This window comes from Pteropus alecto, unplaced genomic scaffold (assembly GCF_000325575.1).
Source record: "Pteropus alecto unplaced genomic scaffold, ASM32557v1 scaffold78, whole genome shotgun sequence".
NCBI classification, from domain to species: domain Eukaryota; kingdom Metazoa; phylum Chordata; class Mammalia; order Chiroptera; family Pteropodidae; genus Pteropus; species Pteropus alecto.
Genome location: NW_006443124.1, coordinates 5,695,871 through 5,707,885, shown reverse-complemented (window position 1 = coordinate 5,707,885; position 12,015 = coordinate 5,695,871). Strand labels below are relative to the sequence as shown.

At 54.3% G+C, this 12,015-nt stretch overlaps 1 protein-coding gene across 1 annotated transcript in view; it reads left to right on the top strand.

Annotated features, from left to right (window-relative positions):
* Nucleotides 1–4,256: 4,256 nt before the first annotated feature.
* The window catches only part of PSD2 (pleckstrin and Sec7 domain containing 2), a 29,061-nt gene continuing 21,302 nt past the window's right edge, over nucleotides 4,257–12,015 (top strand). Inside the window, exons 1-4 of the mRNA XM_006923038.1 lie at nucleotides 4,257–4,675; nucleotides 8,026–8,478; nucleotides 8,886–9,080; nucleotides 11,869–11,949. Coding sequence (XP_006923100.1) covers nucleotides 4,302–4,675; nucleotides 8,026–8,478; nucleotides 8,886–9,080; nucleotides 11,869–11,949 — 1,103 coding nt within the window. The 5' untranslated portion in view covers nucleotides 4,257–4,301. The remainder of the gene's footprint in view (nucleotides 4,676–8,025; nucleotides 8,479–8,885; nucleotides 9,081–11,868; nucleotides 11,950–12,015) is intronic.

Here is a 12,015-nt window from a genome sequence, read left to right as displayed (position 1 = left end):
TTTCCTTGGGCTTTCCACAGTCCCTGGCTTGGATCCCAGCATGGAAGACACTGTGCGCGGTTATCCCTGTGACAGTCCAGCATCATTCCAAGCAGAATGCCAGCCTTGCCACTTTTTAGCTTCATGACCCTGAGCATATTTTTCAACCTTGCTCACCCTCTGCCTACAGCAGGGATGATGATCATCTCCAAATATTTAAAAAAGTGCTCACTGTTTGCCAGGCCCTGTGCTATGCCCCAGGGGAGACAACAGCGAACATGACATAGTCCCCACCCTCACCGAACTTATGTCCTAGTGAGAGAGGTGGGCAGGAAGTAAAGTTTCAGTTTTGCTAAGTGATGCTTGGCAGACATGCTGCTCCGTGGAGGCATGTGCGAGAGTGCCGGGTGGTCAGAGAGAGTCTCTCCGAAGAGGCAGTGTTGGAGTCGAGCCCTGAGCACTGGAAGGGCAGGACTACTTGGGGAGGGGCTCAGAAGAGGTGTCTTAGAGGAGGTGACATTCGATCTGAGACCTAGTGAGGAAGAGCCAGCCATGCAAAGAGGCAGAGAAAAGGCAGTAGGCCAAGGGTACAGCTGGTGCAAAGGCCCTGAGGTGGGAATGAGCTCAGGGAGCACAAAGAAGGCCACGTGGCTGATGGGGTGGGGGATGGGGAGAGGGCAATGAACCAGTTCAGGCAGGGCTTTTTTAGGTCATGCTGAGGAGACTGAATTCTAATTGAAGGGTAGTGGGAGCTGTTGGAAGGTTGTGAGTGCGGAAATGATGTGGTGTAATTTGCATTTTCACAGCTCACTCCAGCTGCCATAGAGAGAGTGGGGAGAGGGACAGGGTTGTCTCAGGAGCAGCTGAGACCCAGAAAGTGGCTGGCTCGGCACATAGCCTTGACCCAGCCAGAGGTCCACTGTCATCATGGGCCTCATCTTGGTTGGTGCTGAAAAAGATACTGCTGAGCCCAAGGTCATCCCAAGGGCAGTGGTCAGCAGAATCCCTGTCTGGAGTGGGACCTTGTTCAGGCCAAGAGAGGATGCAGGGGATCTGGCCACTGACAGCCTATCATTTGTAGGCCTCTCCTTGGGATAGGCGCCCTGTGGCCCAGCTGCGCCTACCTCCTTTGCCAGCAAGAGCAGAGGAGGTGGGCACAGCTGGAGGTGGGCAGGGTCACTGCTTTGAGTGGACTCTCCTGATTGAGGATTTGAGCCCTTGATCTTGTGGGAGAGTCTGATGGAGGGCCTGGGAAACTGGGGGCTCATTCAGTACCTCCAGCCTACCCAGGTGTAGAGTGAAGCTCCTCTAAGTGCTGGAGACGGCTGCTCAGGCAAAGCCTTTTCTGGTTCTGTGCCTCAGGCTTGCCTTTTGTCCAATGTGTTGGACAATGGCTGCCTTTCTCCTTGACCTCTGTAGTGAGTTTGTTCTTCCTTGGATCTCAGCTCTCTCAGCATTCATGGCCTTGAGTTCTCCCACCAGCTCTGGAGAAGGGGAGCAGAGGTGATGACCCCATTCTTCAGATGGGTCTACAAAGGCCAGAAAGGACAATGATGAGTTCCAGCGCATATGGTGGTTCAGAGTGAGGACTTGGGGCACTGTTTCACACCTCGGCGCAGAAGCCCCCCTTTACATACCCCTCCTTTGGGATCATTAAGAGAGGGGGATCCTGGCTCAGCTATTTCTGGGCTTAGCTGGCTCTCAGCCCAGGCAGGGACTCTGGGCCCCCCGCCCAGAGTGGAGCTCAATGCTGCCCCTTGTCTGCCCACCCCCAGAAGCCGAGGACACGGCCCAGTGCCCAGTGTTGGCAGAACCTCCATCCCATTCCCAGCTGTAGGAGGACATGGCAGGGCAGGTAGGGCTGGAGCCAGCCAGAGGCAGCTGCTGGAATTTGGGGGAGGTGATGTAGGAGCCTCCCAAGAGGCCCTAGATTTGTCCAGAACCGTGGGTTAGGGGCTGGGATAAACCGGGCACAGGTGAAGCTGCTTATGCTTTCAAATCTCAGGCTTCACTGGGAGCTCAGGCAGAGCCCTGACCAAAGAGGAAGCACCCTAGGGACTCAGCCTCCACGCGTGGGTGTGGGAGCTTGAGGCACCTTGGTGGATTGGGGGAAAGCCCTGTGCCCAAGATTTAATGCTCATCTAGGCCCCCGGGCTAGAAAGCAGTCCAGAGGACTAGAACTCAGGCAGCTGGCCAGAAGGCCCCACTCTCCCTCTCCCGTTCTTTCTCAATGCAACCCCCTCCCCACCCAAGGAGCCTCAACTGAGAGCTGACCTGTTCTCTCCGCTCTCTGAACACATGCCCTGAGGGAACAGAGTGAAATAACGGCTGCAGCAGCAGGGGTTTAGGGCAGACCAGCAAGAATCCCTCGCTCAGGGCCGAGCCTCTTGGGGTCCCTGGTGTCCTAGGATCAGGGTCCAGATATCCTACGGTTTGGCTCTCCCTAGGAAGCACCCTTTTTATTTAATCTATGAAGGTTTTTTTTTTTTTTTAATTTTTTTTTAAGTAAAATTTATGTTCACGATCTTCAAAACTCTAGAAGGTGACACTCAGGGTAGGTGGGCTGGGGCCTCAGATCTCTGCCTGTCCTGCGCTCTTCTCTTTCACTCCATGTTTGAAAACTGAGGCTAAATGAATCTTAAGTGGTCTTATGGTGTCAGAACTCCCTTCAAGGGCCAGAAACCCCCAGAGGAGTAGATTCACCTTCTTCTGCAGGCTCATCTTCTATAAGTGAGAAGGAAGTTCCTCCTGGAGTATAACTCAGTGTTCCTCAAACTTGCTTGTTATAAGAATAACATTACTATATTCGCTCTCTGCAGACTATAATTCAGGAGGTCTGGGGGAGGGCCTTATAATCTGTAATTTAACAAGTCTTTCAGCGGACACTTATGACCAGGCAACTACAGTATGGGTCTCACTTAAATCCCTGTGGCTGTACCTGCATCTTGTTCTGCTGCAGCCCAGAAGGCTGGCTAGTCCCTCTCCTCTTGCAGCCTCTTCGGAGCCTGTAGCTCCCCTTCTCCGTAAGAGGGTGGGGTGCTGGGGGAAGTTGAGTCCTGAAGAGAGGAGAAAGGAAGTTGTTTGGAGGGGCTGGTACGTGTCCTTGGTGGCAGAGGTCACTTGGGGGTGGCTGTGTGGCAGAAATAGCCCAGACTTGGTGGGGTCAGGGGCAGGGAGGGATGAAGGGAGAGCCAGAACAAAGCCCATTACATCTGCCCTTTCACCTAGGATTGGATTGGGCAGGAAGCCTCTGGGAAATGTGGGCTGGTTCCGATCCATTTTTAAAGGGGTTGGAGGTGCAGATGGTAGGCAAAATGGGTCTCCTCGCTTCACAGAGGAGAAGCAGACAGAGAGAAGGGCAGAGGGAGTGGGACTGGCCTGCATGGGGCCGTGAAGAGGCCTGACCTCAACCCATGCGAGGTTACACTGTGAGTTGGGCAGAGCAGAACCTGACTCCCCTTGCAGTAGTCTCCCCAGTGTACCTCATGACAGCCTCCTCACGAGTCCCTCCGCAGGGCTGGGCGAGTTCCGAGTTCCTCCCTTCTCCTTCCTCCTCTCACATTCAGTGCTTTGGGCTCTGGGCAGCGAAGGCAGCTTCGCTCTCTCGGTGGCTCAGCACCCGCCCAGCACCCTGGACAGCGCCTCACGCTGGGCCTCGGGATGGCCGCCACCCGGGCCTAACTTTGGCTTCTCTGGGGTAGCCTCTGTTCTGATAAAGCTGCACTTCTGTTGACTTCCTTGCCTCCCCTCTTAACTCTCCCTCTAAACGCAGCTGCTGGCCCAGTTCCCTCCATTCACCACAGATTCACTCTTGTCTGGCTCCTGGAGCCGGGACGAGACAACATGGAGAGAGGCAAGTGGGCTGACTGGCTGCTCTCCGCCTTGGGTTTTGTCTCCATCACTCATCAGCGGGAGAGGAAGGGGGCTTGGAGGAGTCCTGGACCCTTCCCTAATCCCTTGCAACTTGATCTTACTCAGAGGGCTTTGGTGATTCTGGAGGGCACAACAGAGACCCGAAAGGTTAATAGGGAAGGCAGGACTGAGGCACACAGAATGGCTGGGGAGAAGTGAGTGGCGTTGGCCTGAGCAGGGCACTGAGGACACCATGGCCTGAACCCAGACTCCAGCTAGGAGGTTTTGAGAAAGCGTCTTGGCCATCCTGTCCCCATGCAGGCTGCCTGGTGCTGGTTCCACCAGGCTTTAGACCTCCCCCCCCGCCCGATAGCACCTGCCCTGTCTGACCTACCCTTCATCTGTTCATCTGCTGCCAGGTCTAGTGGAGTCCCAGGAGCAGACAGCACCAGGTGGAAGCAGTGCCTGTCATGGATGAAGATAAGCTCCCATCTGTACTGCCTGGGGAAGATGGTACCACCTGGGACCCCAGCCTCGTGCCTGAGGAGGAGCCTGGGGTCCACAATGGAATGACAGCCAATGAGGACTTGAATAGTAGCCACAACAGCACAGGATGTGAGATGAGGGGCACACTGGTGGACACTGGGGAGCCCATAAAGGGCCCAGATATGGCCCTCCACGGCCTCAGCCTTGGCCCCTCCCTCACCAATGGCCTAGCCCTGGGGCCAGACTTGAACATTCTGGAAGATTCTACAGAGTCCAGGCCCTGGAGGGCTGGTGGGCTAGTAGAAGGGGATGATGCCTCCAGGAGCCTTTGTCCAGACACTGAGGACCCTCAGCTGGGGTAAGTGGGTGTCTTGGGATGGGGGCTCACCACATTTGGCTGCTCTAATGCTAGTGGCCTGAGCCTAGCCACTTAGCCTCTCTGGTTCTTGTTTTTCTCATCCATAAAAGTAGGAATTTTACGTCCCTGTTTTGCCCAGCTTCTGGGTGTTTTAGGAAAACAGAGCCAGGAGATTTCAAAGGCCAACAGGCCTATGGTACCCCGCCCCCACCCTCAAACCATCATGGGCCATTTATCTGTGGGGCTGGAGGGCCATACCCCCTCCATTCCAGGCTGAACATTAGAGTTCCAAAATGCCTTGATGTGGAAGGTCGTCTGGCCCGTCTCTCCACTTCCTAGAGATGAGGAGCTCCCAATTCCACAACTGACCTCAGGAGAGTAGGTTTTGTGGGTTAATCCCTGTCAGCTACCCTGAGTGCCATCTGGAAGTTCTACCAGGAATCTCACTGCAGTCCGACTTACTGGAGTTACAGCCCCACTTTCATTATTCTTTTTTTAAGTAGAGAGACCTGGTGTCTTAGAGGTGTCAGTTGGACAAGGAGGGTAGGGATGGGGCAGGGGAATGTCTAGAACAGGGATCCCCAGTTCCCGGGCTACGGACCAGTACCAGTCAGTGGCCTAGCTGCACAGCAGGAGGTGAGCCTCCGGTTGGCAAGCTAGTGAAACTTCGTCTGTATTTGCAGCCACTCTCCAGCACTTGCATAACTGGCTCAGCTCCACTTCAGATCATCAGGCATTAGATTCTCATAGGAGCACCAGTCCCTGGTTTCAAAAAGATTGAGGACTGCTGGTCTATCAGACTCCAGGGTGGGCTGAGAATAGAAAGCGTATAGAAGTGTTAGTGTGCACAGCTGCAGGCCCTGGCCTGGGTAGGCAAGTGTGTGGGAGATGTGTGAGCCTGTGTGTGTGGGGCATGCGTGTGTGTGCCTGATCTATGCATTGGTGTGTGCACAGGGATGCATGAGCATGTTGGTGTGCATGAGTCTGTGTTGTTAGGAGTGGGAGGTGTTTGTGTGTGCCTGGCCTGTGCACACATGGGTGCACATTTGGGTCTGCGCGTGAGTGTGTAGGACCGAGTGTACCCAGGGCTCTTCGCGTAGCAATGTGATCATGCAGGGTTGGGTGCCTGTGGGTATGCCTGGCCTTAAGAGCATTTCTATCCATATAGGTCCTAGAGTGCCACCTGGCTGACAGTGGGGTGTGGGCAGGGAGCTAGGGCTTCTCAGAGCACACTCTTTGCATTTCTGCGGCATAATTAATTTGGGATGGCTGAAGGTAGGGGCACATGGAGACTCAGAGGCTGGGCTGATGGTCTTCAAGCCCCTGCCAGAACCAACTCTCAGTTCCGTTCAGATGCATGAGAGGGTGGGGGATGGTGGGTTGAGGGGACCATTCATAGTTCTGACAATGAGGTGAGAGCACCCCAAGGACAGGCTCTGTATTATTGCTCAGATGTCTCCAAGACCCAGCACAGATCTGGCAGAGGTGCCTTTGCTGGGTGGATTTGGGTGTCTGCTCTGTGACCTTTTCCTCCCTTCCCCTCCTCCTGGAGGTCCGCAGAGGCAACCCCGCCCCAGCCTCTGGCCAGGCATCCTCCCTCTTTTGGGTTTCTGCCCACCTCCCCACTTCTTCTGGCAGGAGGAGGTCTAATGAGGCTGCAGTCCCAGCTGCTGGGACTGGGGCAAAAGATGGTTTTTCTCACTCAGGTCAATACATTTCTCCAGGAAACACACTGGGACCAAATCTTAGACACTGGGGAGATCCAAGGTGGTATTTGAGGGGAAGGGGAACTTCCCAGTCCTTCAGATACAGCTCGGTCTCTACTAAGCACTAGGAGCAGGGGCAGGAGCTTCGCATAGCCAGATCCTCAGGGGAAGAGAAGGGTGTGCTTCTTTGCAAATGATGAGCCTTGATTTATCTGAAATGGGTCAGGCTCAGCCTGCTTCTTTCTTTGCCTGTGTCTCTTCCTCTTATTGTCTCTATGTTTCTTACTCTATCTTTGTTTCTCTTCAGCTCTATTACTCTCAGTCTCTCCTATTCTGTCTCCCTGTTTCTGTTTCTTATGTTCTCTGTATCTTTTTCTTTTTTTTGTTTCTGTCTCTTTTGTTTCTGTCTCTTTTGTTTCTGTCTCTTATTTCTTCTCTCTCTCTCTCTCTCTCTCTCTCTCTCTCTCTCTCCCTCCTTGGCTCTTTCTTGTCTTTCTCTCTTGGCCTTGCTCTCCTTCAGTCTTTCTCTCCTCTTCCCTCCCTGGCCTCCTTGCACACCTGTGCCTCTCCGTGGTTATGAGTCCTCCAGGATACCTCGGTTCATTTTTACGTGATGCTCTGTTTTAAGCATTGGGGATACATCAGTGAGCAGAACATACCAAATTCCTACTCTCATGGAGCATATGGTCTAGTGGGGAGCTACATAATAAATCACGAAATGAAATAAACTATAATACAGTACGTTAGAAGGGGATAAGCGCTTTAAAAAAATATGGTAGGAAAAGGGGGCTGGGGTATTTGGGCAGGTCCTAGTTATAAATAGGGCAGCCAGGGCAGACCTCATCAAGAAAGGCACAAGGAAGGAAGCTTCAGTCTGAGGGACGAGCACTCTGGGCAGAAGGACCAGCCGGCGTAAAGGCCTCTTCTGGGGGCAGCACAGGGCCCTGCAAGGGTTCAGGCTGTGCAGTGTGCCATGGGGCTACAACCATCTGTTCATTCACCCAGTGCGCCCTGCAGCAAGGTTTACTGAACACCTGCTGTGTGCTGGGTGCTTCTGGCCTTGTGTGGGGGGAGTTGGGTGGCTCTGGGGCACTGATGAAAACAAAGGAACAACCATAATACACATCCTGATAGGGGAGGGAGGCCACGAAGAGCTACCCTGAGGATGGAGAATAATGAGAGGGGGCCAGTGTGGTGGGCGGTGTTGACCTGCCTATGTCAGTCTCTCTGAGAAGGTGACATTAAGGCAAAGCCCAAGAGCTGGAATGTGGTCATCTAAGCTAAGACCCTCCCAGGCTGTGGGGACAACAAAATTTGACTCAGTGTGACACTAGTTGTGATAGGGGGAGCAGCCCCCTGGGCCAGGCTGGAGGGAGAGGCTTCACATCCATTCACTGACACCTACTGTGGGCCAGGCACAAGTTGGGCACTGGGGGATGGGCCATGCCTGTCTTTTTCCCTGCTGTACCCCAGTACCCCGGCCACCATCTGGCACCTAGTGCTCAGCAAGTATTGGCTGAAAGGACAAACAGGACACAATTCATTTCTACTTTCTGGGGGCTCCCAGGCACAGATCAGCATAGCCCCAGCACCTGTGACGGGGTGCACCCTGGCAGGATGTTGACTGGCCTTTGCATCCTGCAGGCTGGGTGGCCCAGGAGAGCCAGATGTGCGGGACGGCTTCAGCGCCACGTTTGAGAAGATTGTGGAGTCAGAGCTGCTGCGGGGCACCCAGTATAGCAGCCTCGACTCCCTAGACGTGCTGAGCCTCACGGACGAGAGCGACAGCTGTGTCAGCTTTGAGGCCCCCCTCACACCCCTCATCCAGCAGCGGGTTCGTGACAGCCCTGAGCCAGAGGCTGGCTTGGGCATTGGGGACACAGGACCCGAGGGGGACACGGGAGCAGCTGGCGCTGATGGGAAGCTGGGCAGCCCCCTGCGGCGCTCCATCTCTAGCAGCCGCTCAGAGAACGTCTTGAGCCGCCTGTCTCTCACGGCCATGCCCAATGGCTTCCATGATGACGGACCCCGGAGCCCAGGTGGGGACGAGGAGGAGGAGGAGGAGGAGGACACGGACAAGTTGCTGAACTTGGCCAGGTGAGGCAGGGCCCAGGCTGGGGGCTGGGAGAACCATTGAACAGATGGGGAAACAGACCCAGAGGCGGCAAAGCAAGTTAGGGTGACCTGGTGCCCAGAGCGAATAGCCCTCTCCAAGGTCATCGTGACCTTCCTCTGCACCCAGACTTCCTGCCCCACTCCTGAGGGTCCATTCTGCCCTTCCAGGTCTTTCCAGCCTGGTGGGGCCAAAGAGCTGTGTGTGGGTTTATGGAGCATCTGGTGATATTACTTGAGGGGCTGTTGTGAAAATCTGACTTGATCCCCTCCTGGTTCCGTGGAGCTTCTTTCCTTGCTCAGAGACCTGGGGAGACCTTCCTGCTCCTCCTCAGGGCCTCTGACCCAGGGCCTCTGAGCCCCTCCTCTCCACCCCGACCTTCCCTCCGCAGCGACCCCAGCGTAAAGGATGTCTTGTCTGATTCGGACTCAGAGCTGAGCAGCTCGGAGGGGCTGGAGCCTGGCAGCGCAGACACGCTGGCCAATGGCTGCCAGGGGGTTAGTGAAGCTGCTCGCCGCCTGGCTCGCCGCCTCTACCATCTCGAGGGCTTCCAGCGCTGTGATGTCGCCCGGCAGCTGGGCAAAAAGTGAGTCCGTCTGCTGCACCCCCCCACCCCAGCCAAACCTGATGTCTTCCTCAGCCTGAGGGGGTGTGGGTGACTTCGATCAGGGATGCCTGGTGCTCAGGGGGCTCCCAACAGTCCCCAAGAACTCCTCCTCCTGCCACTGTCCTCATTCCTGGCCTTGCCCTAAATCTGTTTCCTTTCTGGGCTGCCCGGGTGAGGGCCCACACTGTCAGGGAGAGGAAGTGGTGGCACAGCGGCCCCTAGGGGTTGGGGGAGTGGGATGTGGCATGCGGTTATGGGGCCACGATGGATGGTAGTGAAGACACAGCAGCTGGGTGGGGAATAGCCTAATGGGGTCAGGGAGAGGAGAACCTGGGCCTGGGCTGGGAATACCTAGGACTCAGGAGCTGGGGAAGGGGTCCCTGGTTCTCATTAAGCCCCATTCACTGTCTATCGGGGACTGGCTAAAGGGGACAAAGCCGCCAAAGCACAGGCTTTTGGACAGGGGAGAGAGGGGAGAGAGGGTGGGAACTAGCCAGATGGGAGACAGGCAGGGACTGTGAGACAGAGGAAATCGGCTGGCACATCCTGAGCATGCCTGACCATCAGCACGCCCACCTGCTTTTATCCTCTCTCCCGAGTGCCTCCCAACACCCACATTAAGGCTCTGAGATGTGCAGAAGCAGGCCTAGCTCACAAGGCTAAAGGGGACAATTCAGACCTAGACCCCCAAGTGTGAGCTAACTAAAGGTTTAGGCCACCGGGAGGCACTAGGCTTGGCTCTGCTCCTGGATCCCCCTCCTCTTTCTCCTTCCTGCCTCCTCCACCCTCCATATCACTCCTGCCACTGTCCTCCCAGCCCCAGCGTGGAAATCACAACTGTAAGCCCCGTCTTCTTGCTGGGCTGTGAACCGCAACCTAGTGATACCTTTCAGAAGCCTTTGTTATGGTTGATGCCCATCATCCCTTGTCTTTTCAACTCCTCCCTCTATAAGAGTTTTCCCATAAGTATTTAATTGTGCCTAAGTCTTTCCCATCTGAAAACAGAAGTTCTTCCTCCCCCAGCCTCCTCATAGCCAAAATCCTCAGATTTTCCACCTTGGGTGGCATCTGTCCCCTTACTTTCTCTACATTCAGCCCCTCCGGGCCGGCTACTTCCCCTCCCTCTCCGCTCAGAAGCCCCTCCTCCAGGTCCGTGGCAGCCTATGTCTTGAATCTGGGAGCCACTGCCGGACCTCACCTTCAGCAGTGTTGACATGCCAGCCACTCCTTTCTTTTTTCTTTAATTAAGCTTTTTATTATGAAAATTTCAAACACACAGAAAAGGAGAGAAAACATATCAAACCTACATGTACCTATTACTCAGCTTCGAAGTTATTAATGTTTTTCTATTCTTTTGTCCCCTACTCCCCCCAGCCCCCCACCCCCATTTACTGGAATCTTTTAAAGCAATTTGTGGGTACTGTATCATTTGATCCATAAATACTTTAGTATGTGTCTCTAACTGATAGGATTTTTTTTACATTATCATAATTCTGTTACAATTTTTAAGAAAATTAACAAAAATTCCTTAATTATCTCTAACATTGTTAATGTTTTATTTTATCCGATTGTCTCAAAAATGGTTATTCAAGTCAGGATGCAAACAGGATCCACACATTACGTTTGGCCAGTATGTCTCATAAGTCTCTTTTAGTCAACAATGTTAGAATAGTTCCTCTTCTTTTTCGAATGCCACGTATTTGTTGAAGAAACAGAGCTGTTTGTCTGGAAGAATTTTCCCCGTTTTGTTTTTGGTATCGTCTGGTGCTATTTCACATGTTCCTCTATTTCCCAGGTAAATGGAAGGGAGAGCATAGGTTTGATTAGGTTCAGATGGAAATTTGTTCTCTCTTTCGGCGAGAATTCATCACGCCAGTCTTCCTGAAGCACTGTCTTCCTCGGCCTCCGGGACTCCACACCCCTGCCTCTTTGGCTGCTCTTGCTCAGGCTTCTTCACCAACTCTGTCCTCAGTCCACCCTTAAGAGGGGCTTCCTCAGATCCGTGCTGGCCTGTCTGTGCACCCTCCTCTCGCATGGGCCCATCTCCACCTACCACCGTGTTGTTGTTTACCAACTCTGCACCAATGACTCTCATGTGGGGGAATCCAGTCCTGCCTGTTGTCCTGAGCTCTGGACATCTCCCCCTGGGGCCACCTACTCTGTCATGTGCCACACTCGTTCCATCCCCATATCTGGTGGATTCTGCCTCTGAAATCTCTCTCCTCCCCACCCCTCCTATGTTTGTCCTGGGCAGCTACTGTAGCCCTCAGTGAGTGGGTCTCCACTCAGCAGGTAGGGTGTTGCAAATACAGACCTGACCACCTTACTCATCCCCCTTTCTACATCAATCCCTCAGAATCATGTCTGGATCCTTTCCTTGGCCCTTGGACCCTGTTCTCTGCCCCACCTCTTCCTGCCCCTGTTCCTGTTCTCTGGCTCTGGCCACATGGCCCTGCTGGTAGCTTCTTGGATGTGTCGCACAGTTTCCTCTATTGGGGACACTCTGCCTCATCCCATGGCCTACTCCCTTCACCTGGCTGGCTGTTACTTCCTGTAGGTGTTGCCTGAGACATCACCAACTCTAGGAAGCCTCCCTGACCCCCCCATATAAGGTCAAACTGTCAGAGCTTGACTGGCCAACAGGGGGTGGCAGCCTAGGGATGGGCAGGTTTGGTGGGAGGGTCGCGGTACCCTGGGCCACTGCCCATGTACCCCCAACTGTTCGTTATGCCTTGCTTCTCATGGACACTCCGTGCTCTCCTGACAGCAATGAGATCAGCAGGCTGGTGGCTGGAGAGTACCTCAGCTTCTTCGACTTCTCCGGCCTGACTCTGGACAGAGCGCTCAGGTCAGTGGGGCTGGGGCCCGGCACTTCCCACAGGTGGTCCAGGATGCACGTCTGGATTCTCATGCC